Source organism: Lepidochelys olivacea (assembly GCF_965140295.1).
Source record: "Lepidochelys olivacea isolate rLepOli2 genome assembly, chromosome: 18".
Classification (NCBI taxonomy): Eukaryota; Metazoa; Chordata; order Testudines; family Cheloniidae; genus Lepidochelys; species Lepidochelys olivacea.
Window position 1 is genome coordinate 25,775,655 of NC_140428.1, and position 20,172 is coordinate 25,795,826.

Consider the following 20,172-nt stretch of genomic DNA (forward strand, 5'->3'; position numbering starts at 1 on the left):
TGAGAAGGTGGATCGTGGCCCCATTTTATCTGCAGCCGAAAAAGTTATGAGGGGGTGGAACTGGGCTCCATATTTTTTACCTTACAAAGTTATTGGTAGGTTAGAACTTTGATGCCAAATAATCTGCCCGCCCCCCCAAAAGTTACAGGGGTCTAGATCTATGATCTACAACGTTATAGGTGCGTGAGGGTCTGGATTCACTTTTATTTGCACCTCAGAGTTGCTGAGGGGTTTCCACCTGGCCCCATTTCATCCTCAGCCCACAAAGTTACTGAAGAGATGGTAGGGGGTGTGTTGGGGGTTTGTGTTCCATTTCATCTGAAGTCCCAAAGTTATTGAGGGGAAAAGGCACATTGATACAAATAATCTGTTTGCCTCTTCTCTAATATAGCATCATCATTTATTTTTATTAGCAATGATACTTTCTATGGCTCTCTCATCCAAGGATCTCAAAGTACCTTATGATCATAAATTGTTGTTAATCATACTAGTACACTATAATATCCTGCACTTACAGTAGATCACCCCAAATAAATACTTGTAGTTTGCAGGTCCTCCCTGCTCTTGAGAGAGTTTGTACCCCCGCTCCATTTTTGGTGAGAGAGAAAAGGAGATTTTTCCAGGTATTGCACAAAAAATTGAGGACAAATTATTGCGAATGGATTCAGTAACACATTATCTTTTGATGCTAAGCTGAAGACCCCCAAACCCACCCAAATGAGAAAGGTGTTGCAGCTTTCCGTAATATTGCTGTTTCATACTGACACAGTGCTTGAACTGGGCCACAGGGTGGCATAGCACAGTTGGAAATTACAGTTCTGCTTGTGCAGCAAACATCACATGATCCCTCCCTGAAAACGTATAAGTCAAAACTGGAGTGATGGTTCAATGTGGGTAAAGAAGACAGGAGTTTTTGGAGGGTAAAGTCAGAGTCAAACAAATGTCTCTACCTGTCATAAACTAACGATAGGGCAAACAGCAAGAGAAGTGGCAATACATAGAGCTTACATTGATGCAGGGGCATTGCTGGAAACTCCAACAATTGAGATATTTATACAGGACTAGACAAAATACTAGCAAATGTGCTGTAGGAGACACATTAGATGAGACCTGACAGACCTCTAATTTCTGTGATTCTAGGTGGGATCCATTCCCTTATTGCAAACACCATTTTTTAGCTCCTTGCATATGTGCTTCTGCATTCTCAGGTAAAACATTTGCACTAACAAATATGAGGTAAAGGCAGGTTGGTGCGGAATGGAGGTACATTTGGGTTTAACTGAAATGAGGGAGAGTTAAGGGTTAACATCAGCGTAATAGCTCCCAGTATTCCTTTTTCTCTGAATAAAGGGATACCTTGCTGGCCTAACATATAGTTTGAGTTTTGTAGCCTCTAACTTTCCCACTCTGTGGCCCTAATACTGCTCCCATTCACATCAGTGTTGTGGGTTCAAGCCCCAGGTATACTGGCTTTTCCCCGCAAGGAAGAATTAAGTAGCTACAAATATTTCTGCTTTATGTGGAAAACCATTTGGATCTAAATTTTGTTGCATCTCTTACTACTAACTGTTGCTGCCCCACATCTATTTAATATATGAAAAGAAGGGAATTAAACATTAAGTGCCTAGCAAAGTTTATTTTCACTTATGAAGTTATTTCTTCCTTACTTGAAGTGGATTCTCTGTTTCTAAAATGATGGCCCTCATTTTTCTCATTCATAGATACATCAGAGCCACCCCGGACCTATCAGTCTGAATATGAGACCGAGACCCAAGAGCTCCTGAGTTAAATCCAGCTGTGACACTCACCTTTTCTGTGATGTTGGGTAAGTCACTTGGGTCTAAGTGTCTAGTGACGTTTGGTTGTCTTCATTTTGGGGGAGTGATTTCTGAAGGTGCTGAGCGCTCACAACTCCAGTTGAAGTCAGTGAAACTGTATACCTTTATCACCTTGGAAAATCAGGTCTTAGACATCTGAAATTGGGCATCTGAAGATTAGGGGCTTGTTTAGAATATTTTTACTTTAATCTCTGTCTCAGTTCTTCTATATTTAAAGTGGGAATCATAATATGTAAGGGCTTAATATTATTGTTGGACGTCTGCAAGGTGTTTGATTTTGTTTGTTAAAGGGGTATATCTAGCATGTGACTAAGAAGCTGCAAAATGATCAGTTAAAAGTACAGTACTAAAGTTAAGTGTCTGTCTTTGAACTAATTTGTGAGTAGCCTTGTTAAATGAATATGAGATCTATGAGAAGTCTGCTATAGAATCATATTTATTGGACTCTTCCCCTTAGCAAGGGCTTTGCTTTCCCCTCACTGTCTCCTGGCACAGTCTCAACAACTCAGGGATACCAGCCATGAGTATAGTGGATTTGCCTTATTAAACCCAAAGGCAGACACCAAATGGCCCATTTGGTGAGTGTTGATAGTGAGTGTTGAGGGTGGGCATTCTGCTGCATTATAGAACGTGAGTGCTTGATCCTGCAAACCCTTACTCACATGAGTAATCCCTATTCACGCTTTCCTCACTGCTGAGGAAGGCTGACTATGGCTCCTTCTGGATCTTGTCAGTGCCATTCTGTATGTTAATCAATAGGAGTCGTTAATCAATAGGAGTCATTCAAATTACAGTGCCTTAGATCAAACTTTACAAATCTGGGTTGCTCCACAGCTGAACTGTGATCTTTGTGTATCTATTGTGAGGTCTCCTATGGTAATTCTTTAAAGAGCACTATCCTGTGAAGCCTCTGTCAAAGGGGCATCAGTTAGGGATTTCTACACAGGAGAGAATAACTTGCTGCATATAGATTCAGTAATCAGATTTTATTTTAACAGTGTGTAAAGTTTCTGCAACTTTTGAAATTCAAAATGGTTTCAAACACAGATCATACAATCGGTGCACCTGACAGATACACATCAGAGCATCCTCTGAGGATTATAGTGAATAGACTATCTTCCATAACATTATGGTACCAAAAATGTAAATATAACTTGTACAGTTGCCTTTCATGAAAGACTTTTGCTAAATATTTCTTGTAAAACCGACAACACATGTTGATACTTTCCTTCTTATGAGGATACAAAACAAGTTACTGCCTTTATAAAAGGCATTGCATATCCTGAACATAACAAACAATACTCTGCTTTTAAGAGTAATACATCCTGAAGAATCTCCTCTACGTAGCTTGAGTTATGGTGTAACACTTTTCCAAATACACTCAATAAACTCTATAAACATTATAGAACCCCTTACAACAACAATATGAGAGCCAGATTTTCAAAGGTGCCCACTAAGATTGAATGCTCACTTTATGATTTGTGGGTCATTGATTTTTCACAAGCGGTGAACTCCCACAATTCCAGTTGAAATCAAGTGGAGTGGGATGCTGCACGCTTCAAAAATCAATGTTCTGTGAGTCTCAGGTTGGGCCGCTAAAATTGGAGGCACTCCAGTTGAGTGGACGCTTTTGAAAACTGTAGCCTAAACTTCCTAGAAGTTACTTCTTTCTAAACAAATACACTCAGAAACCTCAGCAAGGTTAAAAAACCATTAAAAGTTCCCTTTTGAACAACTCCTCAGTCATCCTACCATGAGGATTACTTTGCACATTCTTTTAGAATAGCTACCTCTCCCCGTGGTGGGAGCATTTAGATCCTTCTAGAAGGGAAATTGACATCCAAGCATAAGTATGCTCTGTAAAAGGAAAGTATTCTTCCCTACTCATTAGAGGAGTAAGAGGACTTGTACAGCAAGTCACAGTCTCCTCTGGAATATGAGTGAATGTCCAGAAACCATACAGAAGTCCTTCTAATCTACCAGGGCCTCCAAAGTCTGCTGGTGGGTTTCAGTGCTGCTTGTTTTGCAGATATTTGGTGGGCTGCAGAGGATGGAGCTGGAGAATTTGAGTCCTTGGCTGTAACTTTAGGCCTTTGGAAGTGGCACAGCAGTTTCATCTGCGTTTCTGTGTTTGCAGAATGGAGAGACAAGAACTGCAGAGCCTCTTTGAGGCACCAGGAATACCCTTCACTGTAATCCTGCTGCAGGCTTGTAGAAGTGGGTGCAAAATCTGGGAAGAGAGAAAAGATGGAGATGGGTTTTAGATAGGGACATCTAGGCTGGAGTTTGGACCGGGGATAAATGCAGCACAGGGGAGTTATTTAGAAGCGAAGGGGAAGGCACTTACTTTGACTGTATTTTAGGTAGCTGACAGTCATCTCCAGGATGTCAGCTTTCTCCAGCTTGGAGTTGGGCTGGTGTCTCTGGAACTCCTCCTCCAGCAGGAGTTTCAGCTGCTCGATGCTACTGTTAATCCGGTCCCGGCGCAGCTTCTCTACAATCGGCTTTCTCAGCTGTAACACAAGAGGGGAGAGAAAGTTAGTGACCACATTTCTCTTTTCCATCCATTTCCCATCTTCTCTGTGTAATCAGCTCAGCCTGTATCAACCACTTGCCCTTTAGTCAGTGCATGTTGCAATATGCAGTAGATACTTACTCTGTTTTTCTCTTTGGATGTTAAGATTTCCAGTGAGATAGTATTGGGTGCCATTATCCCAAATGTTCAAGTGCAGGTTTCACTTCCAATCTTGCTGTTTAGCCAGTGCAGAAAGGAGCTGGAAAGCTCTTCTATTTATACCCATAAGCTGCATTCAAATGTCTGGGTCCTAAGCTTCTTTGAGTTTCCCACACTCACTAGCCAATCCATGCATTTACCAGGACAATAGAGAAAGCATCTATTACAGCATGGTAAATTGACTGTGAATTGCCTGGGGATAATACTGTGCTCCCAAAGGAGCAGGTGGACTGGGGAGCGTGTTACACAATAGAGACTGGCCTTGGAGGGAACGTGGGAAAGCATTCGTAGTCATTATAATCAGTCTTGTGCCTGATGTTGGGAACATCAACATCTCAATATGCTGCCTTTTCCCAGGCTGCGGTGAAATTAAGCACAGAAGACAGCTCCCTGGAAGGGAAAATGTCCCCTTACTTTCCTGTGCCCAGAAAAGAAGCTGTAAAGGGAAAAGTGCAGAATTAGAGAGACTAAACATTTTCATTGACATTAAACCGTGCTTAGATGAATACAGTGCTTGTCAATTTGCAGGCAACTGTGATCAAAATCAAAAGGGAAAACACATGTTTTTGGGGAAGGGATCTTTTTAAGAAAGATACAGTTCAAAATGCTTTTCTCCCCATCTTTTATAGACATTTTGGTTCCTCTGTCATTCTTTAAAAGTCTTAAATCTTTCTTTTTTGCTTTTTTTTCTGGGCAATCTCAATTCCTCCTATGATGGTCTGGCAAATCTGTACAATAATAATTAATAGTTGCTTTGCCCTTCCCTGACATCTTCCATTTGATATCTCAGAGTATTAGACAAATAATCATGAACTAAGCCTCACAACACTCTCCTGTGCCTCAGCCCCCATGTGCAATAGGGGAATATCTTCCTTAACACTTGGGGAAACTGGGGCACCAAGGAAATCATGCCCTCACCCACACTCGGCCTCAATTATCCTATCTGCAAAATGGCTATAATACTGCAAGATTTCCTGACTCCTAGTCCAATCTCTCTCTCTGTCTCTCTCACATACAAGCACCATTTTTTTTCCAATATGTTTGACTGTTTTATACCCCATATGCATTAGATATATTTGGCACAGTCAAATCTGCCACAGGGAAGTGTGAGAATAGCACACAGGTGGGTAGTCTGACCATGGGAATATTTTCTAAATAAATAAATAATATTTGTTTTATTTTTCATCTGACCTGATGCCAGAAATCTTGGATCCTGTTCCAGAGACGCTGGCTCAGTGATTAAACTGGCTTAGAGAAATGCTTTTCTGGTCACTTCTTCCCTTACCACAGGCCCTGCACTCATGAGTATTTTGACTATTAATAAAACATATAGATCCAGATTCATGTTTCTTTCTTAATTTATATCATCAATGTAATCATCATCCTCACTGTTTAATGGTTAAAGCATTGCTTAACAGCCTTCAAGTCGTAGAATGACATAAAAGGTTGTTATAAAGAGGTGGGTGATAAATTGTTCTTCTTAACCAATAAGGCCAGGACAAGAAGCAATGGGCTTAAATTACAGCAAGGGAGGTTTAGGTTGGAAATTAGGGAAAACTTCCTCATTGTCAGGGTAGTTAAGCACTGGAACAAATTGCCTAGGGAGTTTGTGGAGTCTACATCAGTGGAGGTTTTTAAAAGCAGGCCAGAGGTGGTCCAGATAATACGCAATCCCGCCTCAGCTGTCCAGTCCTACATTGCTGCGATTCCCCATCAGACACACACACAGCTACACACATAGGTTCAGAGGGTGGACTGCAATTGAATAGTGTAATCCTAAAGAACAATCAGAAGTAGTGTACTGGAAAAAACCACCCCCAAAGTCACACAACATGCACACAGGAAATACGGGGGATGGTAACAGAAAGGAACCACTCGTGATCACAGTAAAAACACCTTTTGCGGGGGAAAGGTTTAAGATGCCATTTAAAGTGGAGTGGGAGGGTCTGAGATGTCAGTAAGTTCCACTCTCTAGGGAGGGGTCTGAGATGTCAGTAAGTTCCACTCTCTACCACACCAGAGGCACAGTCACCTGCTGACCTGAGCCATGATGTTAGAATCTAGAATCATGTGGTGTCAGAGCAAATATGTGAGATCTTGTTTTGACAGAGGCACCAATTCTTTCTATCATGCCTGGTCAAACTGCCATGTTTGCTTGGAGCACCATTGATTTCAGTGGGGTTTGGTGTGTGCAAATTTGTCCTCTCAGGAGCTACACATTCCAGAATTGTAAGCTGGGGCCTGAGAGAGTACCCAGAGCCAGAAATAATAACATCTAGCACTTATATAGTGCTCTTCAGCAGTGGATCTCACAGTATCACTGTTCCCATTTTACAGATGGAGAATCTGAGGTGCGGGGGGGGGGGGAGTGACTTTGCCTTCCTCTGTGGTGTGGGGCATGGGTCACTTGTGGGGGGTTTTTTTTGTTTGTTTTTCCAACTAGAGTAAATGGGGGATTCTCTGTAACATGAAACCCTTAGATCAAGATTTGAGGACGTCAGTAACTCAGACAGAGGTGATGGGCCTACTACAGGGCAGATGAGATTCTGTGGCCTGTGATGTGTGGGAGGTCAGACTAGATGATCGTGATGTTCCCTCCTGGCCTTAAAGTCTGAGTCTAAGATCATCCAGTGTGTCAGTGGCCAAGACAGGAATAGAATACAGATGCCCTGAGTCCCAGTCCAGTGCTCTATTCCCTAAGCCAGACTTCCTTTCACAGAACCCAGCTCTTCAGCTCTGCTGTTCACAGATTAAGGACCTAATTTTCTACATGCCTCAGTTTCCCCATTGTTACAAAGACGTTAATGAAAGCCTCATCTAACACTGTTTGTCAACCTTTTAAAATGCAGAGAAAAAACAAATAAACTTTTTTCTCTAAGCTCACTGTATGACCTCTCCATACTTCAGTTTCCCCATATGAAAAATTGGGCTGACAATGGTATCACGTATGGCTGCATGTAAATAATAACACACACACCGTTGCTGAAAGGGCGATTCTGTTAAAGTTTGAAATCCTGCAAAGTATATTTTACTGGTCATAAAATTTTGTCATAAAGTTATCTAGCTGTTTTTATGAATCAGTTGCTGTAGTAGTTAACTCCATGACTTCATGTGACAATGAGTTCCTTTCAGTTACCCCAGGGCGTGTTATATGTTAATAGCTTATTCATTATTTTTTATTGTTTTTCAAAGCACGTGGGTGACTCAGCAACACAAGTCCCGTTAAAAGTCTGCCTCTAGGTCACTTTATACATTTTGAATTATTATTATTATTACTTATTATTTTATTTTATATTAGCCAATACAGGACGACACACACTTTGATCACTGTTGTATATCACGGTGAAAATATAATGCAAAGCTCTGTACAGGATCAGCAGTATGTCACATGCATTGGACAGGAAGTCCTGTCACACGCTGGATGAGAGGGGATGTGTTTTCAGCAGCAGAAGGGCACCATCAGGTGGGAGGTTTCCTTCAGCCAGAGAAGCTTTTGATCCAATTTTCAATTCTGAAAATATGAAATGAGTGGTTTTAAATAATGCCATCCTCTCCCCGGCACAATGCCCGGGAACGCAAAGGACTGAACCAGCCCTTATTGATTAAAGCATTATCCCTTTCTCCGAGTGCTGGCCAGATGGTATAGAAGGCATTAGCTTTCTGCTCAGGACCTGCAGAAGCACACTTCTATTGTTGACAGTTTAACACTGTGAATGGAGTGATGTGTGGGAAACTCTCAAAATTCCGGACTCACACCATCTGAGGTGAATGGTGAACTAGGCAGGCTGCCTTGCATTGCATGCACAAAACAACAAGCCTCTGGGGTTACAAACTCCAGCTTCCCTCTCTCTGTGTCATCAGTTGGAAAAGACCAGAGCTCTAGCACCACCCTCCTGTTTTCCGCCTCACCCCCCTGCCCATTCACAAATCAAAGAAATAAGCCAGTCCTTTCATATATGCTTTGATTGTATTATGCAAGTCTAAATACTTTATGGTAAGTGAATATTTGTAAATTAGTATTTTCTCACATGGTAATCTCAGATTAATAAAATCCCTAATTTTTCCATGGTATGCATCCGATGAAGTGAGCTGTAGCTCACGAAAGCTCATGCTCAAATAAATTGGTTAGTCTCTAAGGTGCCACAAGTACTCCTTTTCTTTTTGCGAATACAGACTAACACGGCTGCTACTCTGAAACCTAATTTAAGGCTGCCACATAAGTAGATTCATATGTAATGTATATTTTATTTATTTCCACAAGGAAGAACAAACATTGACTATTTTCAGAGTAACAGCCGTGTTAGTCTGTATTCGCAAAAAGAAAAGGAGGACTTGTGGCACCTTAGAGACTAACCAATTTATTTGAGCATGAGCTTTCGTGAGCTACAGCTCACTTCATCAGATGCATATCGTGGAAACTGCAGCAGACTTTATATATACACAGAGAATATGAAACAATACCTCCTCCCACCCCACTGTCCTGCTGGTAATAGCTTATCTAAAGTGATCATCAGGTGGGCCATTTCCAGCACAAATCCAGGTTTTCTCACCCTCCACCCCCCCCCCCCACAAATTCACTCTCCTGCTGGTGATAGCCCATCCAAAGTGACAACTCTTTACACAATGTGCATGACAATCAAGTTGGGCTATTTCCTGCACAAATCCAGGTTTTCTCACATCCCCCCCCACCCCCATACACACACAAACTCACTCTCCTGCTGGTAATAGCTCATCCAAACTGACCACTCTTCAAGTTTAAATCAATCATTATCACCTCTGAATATGGTGGAAATCAGAGCATCAAGGTGATTAGAATGGGATGCTACTGTACTTTAGCTGGAGTCATATTCTCCCCCCCCCCCCAAATATTCACTATTACATTTGAGCACCTGCAAAGCATCTTTGTGCATCAACATATCTTTATGTAAGTAGTCTATTCAGTAGGTCAAACTCTTCCCTGTGGTATAGCCGTCAATGAAGTTACCCCAGGGATGAATTTGTCTGCCTCTATCTCATGTCCTTTTCACCACTCTTTTTAGTTTATCCCATGTAACATCATTGTCTTATTTTCTTTAACCCTGCAACACAATTTATGAGTCAATTTGAATGAAAAATACATGGTCTATTCAGAGTGGTAGCTGTGTTAGTCTGTGCAAAAACAATGAGGAGTCCTTGTGGCACCTTAGACTAACAAATTTATTTGGGCATAAGCTTTCGTGGACATCTAAGATATTTGCCCTTCTGGAAGAAAATAATTTGTATTGTCAACAGTCTGTTTGTCTTTAATAAAAGGTTAGTAACTAAAATGTTGGTCTTGTTTCCGTCTGGCAAACATGGCTATTTTTTGTTTAGTTTTGCTTTTTAAAGGGAAGCTGAAAAGTTCAGTTTCCGTAGCAGTTTGTCCTGTTAAAAACATGCTTGTGCTCCAAGATCACCCATTGTGGGAGGGAAGGAGTACTTGTGGCAGTCTCTAAGGTGCCACAAGTACTCCTTTTCTTTTTGCGAATACAGACTAACACGGCTGTTACTCTGAAACCTGTCATTGTGGGAGGGGTTTGTGGCTTTCAACTAGCAGTAACTGTAGGGGAAGCAGAGAACGTTGTTTTGTGTGAGACTCACAAAAATCGTTATAAGTTGTCTCCCCCCCCTTCCCGGTTCCCTTCCCCTCCATTGTTAATGGAATGATAGATTTAAAGAAACAAACCACAACATGCACAAAAGACACTGGAATCTAGATTGTACTAATCAGGTAATTCCAATTTTTGTAGATCTGCTAACTGCAGTAGTCTAAATAATTACCCTCTTCTTTGTATGAAGTGGTGTTTTAGCAGTGTTGATCCCAAGATATTAGACAGACAAGGTGGGTGAGATAATATGTTTTATTGTACCAGCTTTTGAGTTTACACAGAGCTCTTCCTCAGGTCTGGGAAAGGTACTCCAGTGCCACAGCTAAATACAAGGTGGAACAGATTGTTTAGCAAACATGATTAACACATATTTCAAGGTAGCCTGTTTCCTCTTGTTTTTTCCTTCCCCCCCCCCCCCCGATGTTCTGGTTTAACTTGGATTTAAACTTGAAGAGTGGTCAGTTTGGATGAGCTATTACCAGCAGGAGAGTGAGTTTGTGTGTGTATGGGGGTGGGGGGGATGTGAGAAAACCTGGATTTGTACAGGAAATAGCCCAACTTGATTGTCATGCACATTGTGTAAAGAGTTGTCACTTTGGATGGGCTATCACCAGCAGGAGAGTGAATTTGTGTGGGGGGGTGGAGGGTGAGAAAACCTGGATTTGTGCTGGAAATGGCCCACCTGATGATCACTTTAGATAAGCTATTACCAGCAGGACAGTGAGGTGGGAGAAGGTATTGTTTCATATTCTCTGTGTATATATAAAGTCTGCTGCAGTTTCCACGATATGCATCTGATGAAGTGAGCTGTAGCTCACGAAAGCTTATGCTCTAATAAATTGGTTAGTCTCTAAGGTGCCACAAGTACTCCTTTTCTTTTTGCGAATACAGACTAACACGGCTGTTACTCTGAAACATATTTCAAGGGACCTATTCTAGGTGAAGTGGTCGTTAACACCTCTCCTGTCACAAGGGGGAGAGAAGGAGGAGGGAAAAAGCTGGGAGGGGTGGTTAGTGAGTTATGGATTGTTGTAATAAGGCATAAATCCAGTGTCTCTAAACAGTCCATGATTTTTAATGTCTAACAAAGTTATTAATTTAAGCTCCCAGGCTCATCTTTTGAAGGTGTTGTGCAAGCTTCCTTTGAGGATGAGGACTGAGAAGTCAGATACAGAACCATCACTTTGTGAGAAGTGTTCACTCACAGGTGATATGGTGGTTTTGTCTTTTTTTATAATTTTTTATGAGAGAGTTCATTCAAGAGCGTAGTGATTGTCTTGTTTCACCCATATAGTTGCTATTGGGGACATGTAGTGCACTCTCTTCATTGTAATGCTTCCTGTCATATTTCATTGCTGTGAAATATGGACCAGATCTTGAGAGATGGACTGCAGCTGAGCACTTAAGCCATTGCACCTGTGACGTTCATTTTCTCAGTGGCCTTGTTCAATCATGAATCACGTTAACAGTCAATAGCAGCACTGTGAATATAGGACAGCTTCAAAACTATGATAAGAATCACTGAGGAGAATAGAGGGGCTGATCTATCTAGTTACGTTCATTATTTTGTATTGATTAAAAATTGGCACCAGAAATCAGTGATGTCACAAAGGCTGAGTCTTCTGTACACTATGGCCATGTGACCCCCACCTGCTGTAAGGCCAGGCCTTAGTGTAGATGAGAATCAGGCCCATAACATTTTATCAGTCATAACAATCAAACGCATACAGGGTTGCCCCCTTTTTTTTTTTTTTTTAAACTCCCATCTCATCCTGGGTGACTATCCCCATTCTTGGCACTCTCCCGCCCTTGGGAAGCATGGTGTTTATTATGCTGATCCTACAGCCCAGGGATACTCTTCTGACAAAGACCCTATTAACCTCAGAGTGTGGGCCTGAGTTTCTCAGAGTTTCCCACACTTTCTTCCCTATTTATGACATTCAAGGGAATCACAAAAGAAGCGTGCCTCACAACAGCCCCCATTAGTGACACTCTTTGACTCCGCATTGTGATTACCAGCAATTCCTGTCCCAATAGACCATCTGGAGAGCTATTTTCCCAAGGAGCACATTGATCGATCAGTATTATCCAGGCCCTTTTAAAACTTGGGAATGTTATGCTCTTTGACACTAAATAGGTGGCTTGAGGATGGATTGTCAGCTAGATTTTAAGATATCTAAGGTGCAGAAAAAGATGATGATTGTTCTTTTAAAACACACACACACACATGCAGTATCGATACCTTTCATGAGACAGGGTGACATGAAGTCAGGAAGTAGCATAAAATGCAAAAGAGGGTTATGTGAATGTAATGCTGGATGCACAGCCCAGGAGAATAAACTTCACTCTTTAGCCACAGAGCAAGTACAACCCTGGCAGTGGAAATGCAGGCGTCTCTCTTCTTGATTTATACCAGGATGAGTGGAAGGAGACACCTGCCTTATGGGCTTGATTCTGATCTCACACCAGTTTTTCACAGATGTAATTTTTCTGACTTTTTCCTGATTTAAACCAGCGCAAGCGAGGTCAGACTCAGACCCAGCAGTCCCTAAACTCTTGTTTTCAGAGTTTTTCTTTTCTGTTTTTCTGTCTGACTTCGTCAGTTTAAACTTTCAATCCATGTGTGATGTTGCTCGGTGTGATTTTTAGCAAGGTTCTGTGGCTCAGTTTACTCCAAGTAGATGTAGGTTAGCTCCAAGGGCTTGTCTACACTACCGCGCGGGGTCGATCTAAGATACACAACTTCAGCTACGTGAATAGCTTGACGGTTTGACAGTTATGTGCAGATTTAATTTCCTTGGGAATTGTAGATAGGGAAAGTAAAACCTCAACATCCCGTGCTGAGCTTGCTTGGGAGTGGGATTTCTCTGGAGGAGTGGCACTTCTTAAGTGTGAGGGAAATCTAATCGTAGATAAGGGATGTGGTTTGAAAGTGACTGTAGAAAACCCTGTTTAGCTGTGTCACGGGGTGGCTGACTCCTTAAGAGGAGATGGACTTCAGTGCCTAGGGAAACAAAGATAAGAGGGCCTAGAGAAGCAGAGGGGTTCTCTGCAGGGAAGAAGGAAGAGAGCAGGAAGGAAGTGCTGGGAGTTGCTGCCAGTGCTTAGTAAAAGAGTAGGAAGACAGACCAGATCCTCAGGACAGGAGGACTGGGTCCATCTTGAGGCTGGCATGTAGATGCTGTGTGGGTTTCTGTGGTGTTGGTTTGGCATTGGTAGGTATATCCTAGACGGGGGGGACTTCTGTTAAATGATATAGCTAGAGGGACAAGTCACTGCAGCAGCCACACCAGGCTGCAGGGTTCTTTGAGATGCCCTGAGAAGGGGGAACTGATACTGTATTGTTCTAGAGACACCCTAGGCCATGAGGGGACGCTCAGTGGATGATGACCTCTAACACTGGTGCAGTCAGCAGGATTTGTCCTGTGAATCCCCTTTAGTTAGAGCAGAGGATGGAGGAGAGGAAGCCAAAGAGCAGCAGCCGTAGTTAAGCCGTGGGGTCAGCAGTAACTACTGTGGTTCCTGTTCCAGTTTTTAGAAGTGGACAGGTGGCACGAGCCAATCCAGGAAGTTCTCCTGGTGGATTTAGAGGCAGCAGGAGGCACTGTTGTATCTGCAAAGATGGCTGGCAATCTTGGAGGAGTAGCAACAGCAGCAGCACCTACTGGGGATTCTGCAAAAGAAAACATCCGTAGCCACAGATATGGAGACTAGAGAAGGTATACTATGCCTGTGGGCAACAGGGACACCTGAGAATGGTTTGCCCCTATGGCACCATTGTTGAGATTGACTTTGGGAAGCAGAGCACAAAGTTGCAGGCTGCAAAGAGTGGCAGAGAGGCTCCTACAGGGGAAAGACCCCAGGCTGGAAGGCTTGGGAGTGGGTTAAAGAATAGCCCAAGTGGGGTGGAAGAACTCTTGTTTGTTTGGACTTCTGTTACATTGAAACCCAGGTGAGGGGGAAACTGAGGCAGGGTGCTGCAGTGCCATGCTGCCCACAAGGTGGCTAGACCCATGACAAATTCTCTAAAATATTTTTGTGAGAGAGTGAGTGGGGAAGGTGCTCAAGGCTGGCTTTGTGTTACCCAATAAAGTAATGCGGGGGGCTTCTCCCTCCCATCCTCAAATCTCCTCCATCTGTCTTCCTTCATTTTCCCTGGCTTTCCATAATCTCTGTCCCTGATGGTTGAGTGGAGGATGGACGTAAAAGTTCTTCTAAGGTACCTATCTTCCCCCCTCCCCGCCCCGCCACTACTGCACTATTTGAGCACCTCACAATTTATAATGTATCTTATCCTCCGCATACCCAGGGGAGTCAGATAAGTGCTATTAATTGATTTTTATAGATGGGGACTGAGACGTAGAGACTGACTGACTTGCCCAAGGTCACTCAGGAAGTCTGTGGCAAATCAGAATTGAACCCATGTCTCTCGAAGCCCAAGCTAGTGCCTATGACCATGGTGGACAACGCTGCTTCTGCTCCGGCACAGTAGAACTTTCTAACACGGGTGAAGCTCATCTCTGCGGGAGACAGCGCTTTCTCAGGGGCTGCTCTGAGGCTCTGGAACAAACTCCTGCAGGCGCAAAGGACCAACACAGGCCTCCCCACATTTCACTTCTCTGACCTGTAATCTCTAACAAAGACACAGAGCAGCATGGGAATCCTCAAACCTTCATCACCCCACCCCCAAACAAACCACCTCACTACAGACACACTTCCAACCCATCCAGCACTTCAGAGAGAGAATGAGAGAGAAAACAGCTGGCAGATGTTAGCCATGTCGCTTAATGCACAGCCGTACATGCTACAGTGATGAGGTGGGACAGGAACCTCGGTAGACTAGTACAGAATAGAATGCTGCCTTTGTGCTTCTTTTCCAACTCCCAGGGAGTGAAATTGGCAAGCCTTCTCTTCTAAAGCAAAACACCTGTCCATTTTAATCCTTTGCCTGCTCTCGGGAACAGACCTGGCTGGTAATGTGGCTACTGCACCCACATCTGTGGTTCACAAGAAGCCTAGCACCTTGGATTTGTTTAGCTTGGGTCACCCAATTGGTGTGCTGGGGTTTTCAGGCTTTTGTAACCCCTCATTTAGGAGGGCATGTGGGATTTGTTTTCTCTGTTGGGGTGGGGGGAGAGATCAAAGTTGTCACGGTCATATTTTTGGATCTCAACTAATAGGGTTTGTGTTAAATATTTTAAATGCTGGAGTGTGGCAGTATTTCCTTGAGGCAAACAAGCCCAAGTTAAAAGTGTACGGTTAATACATAATAACATCTAGCATTCATATAGCAATTGTCATTCAGAGATCTAGAAAGGGTGGGACAGCACTATCCTCCCAGGCCTACAGATAGGGAAACTGAGGCACAGAGGTGAAGTGACTCACCTGAGGTCACTCAGCAAATCAGTGGCAAAGCAGGGTGTAGTACCAAAATCTCTTGATTCCCAGCACTGTGCTTGATCTTCCTGGACTATAATGCTGAATTTCTGAGCCTTACTTGGATTCCTTAAAGAAGAGAGTAAAATGCTTTTAGAAAACAAGAGAAAATAATCTGGAAAAGGAAATCCATAAGAGATTCTATAGATTTGCAATTTTCCTTTTAAAGGAGGAAGGAGAAGCTTTGTGTTACCTGTGAGGACCAGCGTTCTCCTAATCAGGTTTCTGTGAACAAGAGTTGTTAACATCAAAACACCAAGTGACTCCTGAATTTTCTCCTATTAAAGGAACTGGGAATTTTGCCAGTGACTTCAGTGGGAGCAGGTTTAGACCAGAGCAGAGCAAGGAGCTGAATTCTTCATAGTTCATAAGGTGATGTCCATGCTACCCACCCCTGCAGGGTGGGGAAACATAGCACTCTGAACTCAGGGCTTGACAGGTAAGTTAACAGAGTTGGTGAGGGAGGGCAGTGACATTTTTCATGATGTTTTATTTTTGAAGTCTATGCGTGGTTTAAGGAATCTTACACATCTGTCTATAGCATTTCAATTCACCTTTAATACACATTAGGCCTTTGTAACTTTTATTTTTGGTACCTTTTTTGTTTATCTTTTTAAGCCAAATCCTGCTTCTCTTCCAGCTGAAATCTGTGTAGGTGCTTGCATGAGTGTACACACTGGAGTTAGGGTTTGCAACATTTACAAACAGCAACATCCCCACAGAGCCTCATTCTGGATATAGACTAAAAAAGGGGGATGGTCTATTGTAATCTGAGAGCAGCAGAGTTCATAAAACAGTGCTTAAAGAGCACCCCGGCCCTAAGCAATCTGGCTTGATTCTGAAAAAATGTGTTTGCTCCATCTCCCAGGACCCCTTGTGACACTCCCACCCCACACACTTCAAGTCCTGATGTTCCTCACACATTGTCCAATAAAATTCTATGTTTTAATGACTTCAAACAAAAGATCAATGAATAAAAAAAACATTTTATTGACATTTACAGTAATGGAACCAATGTCACTTTCAGCATCACAACTTTATAAAAGTATGTTAAGCTCATCAGCACATTCAGTGAATGACTGTAGAGTACACATTTCCCACCATCCCTACTAGGTAAAATACACAGCAGGTACTTCCTTTACAAAAGGCATCAATTATCCCTCAACTGAGATTAACCCATGCTGCATGTTAAGAGAATTTCTCCTACAGTCATTCGTTATCATAATAACTTTGCACAAGAGATTATACTAAAATAGTATAGGAACTTCAGAAGCATCCATATTTCTGAATCAAATCTTTCACTCAAAAGGTAAAGGCTAGATTCTCTTTATGATACAAACTACATCCTCAAATGCCCCCTCTTTCTGAAGATCAGTACCTAATATAGGGCCAAAACAGCTTCTGAATCAATGCCCATAGAAATCCATGAAGATTCCCATTGACTTCAAAGGGCATTTATCGAGCTAAACTCTGATTGGAAGCCAATGGGAGATTTGCTCTGTAAAGTGCCAAAGGGCTTGGCCCTCTATTCAGCTAGGAGCCACCCATAAGGGCAGCATGTTTGCTGCAAGATACAGACACCATCCTTCACCATGAAGGGAAACTACTGCAGAGAGCATGTCTCATGACAAACAATAAAACCCCCTCCTGGAAATCAAAGTTTCCTACTTCAAAGAGGGACCATTAAATCAAAGATCCCTTTGGTTTTGCAGCACACACACATATAAATGTCCAGTCTACCATGGTCTCCAGATAGCAGCAACAGTCACAGGGATATTCTTCTGGGAAGGATGCTTCCTGGGTACCAGACATGGCAGTGAAGGTGGGCTATGCATGGGGGTTGAGCATAGGTTGTCTGGAATCGTCTGAGCTTTGCAGAAATGCTTGATCAGCCGGGCCTGAGCTTCCTTCTTAGGCTCACAGTAGGAGAGGAAATGCAGAGCTTCCTTCAGGCACTCCAGGTAACCAGTGTTAAAATCCTGTTCTGGGCTCTTTTGACTGAACACTGGAAAATAAATGGGAGAAAATCAACATGTTAATGGTCTGTCCAGACTCTGAGCAGTGTAAATACATCTGCAGGGATCAACACGAGGGGCCATCTCCCACAAATCCTTGCTCATGTGGATAGTCCTTATGCAAATGGTCCCATTGACTCCTGCAGGAGTAAGGTCTACTTGTGTGAGCAAAGATTTGTAGGAGTCGGCCCTCAAGGAAGCAGCATCTGTGAGTGAGTGAAAAGCATGCTGCATACTCACTTTGTGTCTGCAGCTGGCTCTGCTGTTTCAAGTAGCCGACTGCCACTTCCAGGATATCGGCTTTCTCCAGCTTGGAGTTGGGCTGGTGTCTCCGGAACTCCTTCTCCAGCAGGAGTTTCAGTTGCTCGATGCTGCTGTTAATCCGGTCCCGGCGCATTTTCTCCACCACCGGCTTCCTCAGCTGCACAAGAGAAGGGCCGGGTTGTTAGGGATACAGTTGGATCCAATTTATTTACATAATCTCCATTGATTCCCACCCGCGTACATTAGGACAAATTTCTACTCAGTAGGAACTCTATGGTCCTGGCGTGTCTGTCTGTCCATCTGTCTTCCTCTTTTTTACCTCTATATGTCCATCCGCCATCTTTACGCCAATCTTTGTTCTCGTTCTTTACATCTTTTTTTTTACTCTATCACTAATCTATCTGTTTATTCTTATTTTCACCTTTCTATTATATCTCTCTGATGTTCCTGTATAAAGTCGGTTAGGTAAACACCCAACTGGCTCTGAAGTTTCAGATGCATTAGGAGTCACACTGAATATAACCTAACACTCACTTTCCAGCCCTGTCCATTGTTTAACTTACTTTATTCTTCTCTTTTGGCAGCAGTTTCTCCTCCACCTGGGCCATGAAGCTGTTGCTGGGAGCCATTCTTATCCTTGCCAGTTAGGGCCACAGATCTGTGGATCAGGGGTTCCTGTGCTGAACACAAGGCTATGTGACAGCCTCTATTTATACCCAGAATGGCCAAGCCGATATGTGAGTCTCAGGCTCGTTGATGTTTCCCACACTTGTTCAGCCAATCCGGGCACATGGTCAAACAATAGAGGAGGCATCTATCAGTGCATGGTACATTGATTATAAATGCCCCGGAGAGAATAACCTTCTGCCCAAACCAACTGGTGGAGTGTGCAGTGTGGTGCTGCAGGGCTGCACTAGGATCTGGGAAAGCACTGACCCTCCAGCTGGTTGTCTGGGATCAATTGCATTCCAAAGTCGCAGCATGTGCCAGTCACATTCGTACTGGGGATGGAGGCACACGTTTCAGGGAAGGCGGGAAAAGGAGGGGGCAGTGCCTTAAGGGTTAAAATAAAGAGTTCTGCGTCCATCTCTCTGCTCTTTCTGGAGAGGGCATTGAACACCCAGCCCCGTTATCACAGAGTTTACCTGCTGAGGGTGCTTGTTTGTAGAGTACTTGGGGTTTTCCCAGTACTGACCAAATGGCAAAGTAAAATACTGTCTTAGTGTAAAATGACAGGCCCATTAGAAAAGCAGGTTTTAAGTGCTGAGGAGATTCTAAGTGATGACTGCTGGATGGCTAGGTAGGGGTGTGTACGGGGGTGGATACAGTTCACGGGGGTGGCTGGGTAGGGGGAGTGTATGAGGATGGCTAGAGCTCATGAGAATGACTAGGCGGTTCCAGACTAGAATCCATTAGACTTTGCGCCTAACTGACTGTGTGACCTTTGGCAAGTCACTTCACCTCTGTTTCATGGTCTGGAATAATAGTAGAGCATGGAGACAAATGGATGAGGAGTGCATTCTCCTTTTTTTCCTTTTCTTTTCTTTTTTGGCTGAAATCAGCAAGTGCAGAGGCACCTAAGAATTTTTTTTTATTAAAATTTAAACTAACATTTTTGAGCCTCAGAACTCTCTCTTTAGGTTTAGTTCACATTGGGGCAAATGTTCAGGTCAGTTCTGATTTTTATCCAGTTGGATAAATTTAATCCCTGGGCATAATCTTAAAGGCAGCAGTGAAAATAGCGTAGGGCCAGATCCTCAGCTGGCATAAACTGGGATAGCTCCATTGATATATGATAGAGGGGTATACATGGAGATGGATTAAAGAGGGTTACACATGGAGCTGATCTCAGTAAAGCTATGCTGTTTACACCGGCGGAGGATCTGCTCCGTACTGTCTAAAGGATAGGAGCCCTTGTTTCTCTACAAATGATGGGCATGGAACATGGAGGCAAGGCTGATGAATAGAGAAACAGAACTGTTTCTAGTTGTGGGAACTCAGCAATGGTTAAAGAAAGCCAGGGACTGTTGCCTATGTGTAAAACCCTGAAGTAAAGCCTGAATTTAATAGGCATTTGTCAGGAAGGGAAGTCAGAGAAATAGCCAGCTTCATGGTTTTCATTGTATGGGCCTGAAAGGGCTTAGTTCTTTGTTAGGGACAGATGTTGTCCTCAGAGCCTTTTATTCCCTGTGTTCTGGGAAAGCTGGGAGATAGGTCATCTCATGAACATTTTGATCCAGTCAAAGGATTAAAACATT

The 20,172-nt window shown here is 43.1% G+C and overlaps 3 protein-coding genes across 3 annotated transcripts in view; 1 reads left to right on the forward strand and 2 right to left on the reverse strand.

Annotated features, from left to right (window-relative positions):
• The window catches only part of LOC311532870 (tumor necrosis factor receptor superfamily member 14-like), a 75,402-nt gene that overhangs the window by 240 nt on the left and 54,990 nt on the right, over positions 1-20,172 (forward strand). Inside the window, exon 2 of the mRNA XM_084651794.1 lies at positions 1,722-1,825. The gene's annotated coding sequence lies outside the window, so the exon portion shown is untranslated. The remainder of the gene's footprint in view (positions 1-1,721; positions 1,826-20,172) is intronic.
• On the reverse strand, positions 2,806-4,612 carry HES5 (hes family bHLH transcription factor 5). Its single transcript, XM_084651928.1, has 3 exons — positions 4,495-4,612; positions 4,186-4,351; positions 2,806-4,068 (listed from the first exon to the last, which is right to left on the reverse strand). Exons 1-3 carry the CDS (start codon positions 4,546-4,548, stop codon positions 3,815-3,817), a joined length of 474 nt encoding a protein of 157 aa, XP_084508054.1. The 5' UTR covers positions 4,549-4,612; the 3' UTR covers positions 2,806-3,814.
• Positions 16,606-18,792, reverse strand: LOC311532733 (transcription factor HES-5-like). Its single transcript, XM_084651470.1, has 3 exons — positions 18,478-18,792; positions 17,891-18,071; positions 16,606-17,640 (listed from the first exon to the last, which is right to left on the reverse strand). The coding sequence occupies exons 1-3, from the start codon at positions 18,541-18,543 to the stop codon at positions 17,372-17,374; spliced, it is 516 nt and encodes a 171-aa protein (XP_084507596.1). The 5' UTR covers positions 18,544-18,792; the 3' UTR covers positions 16,606-17,371.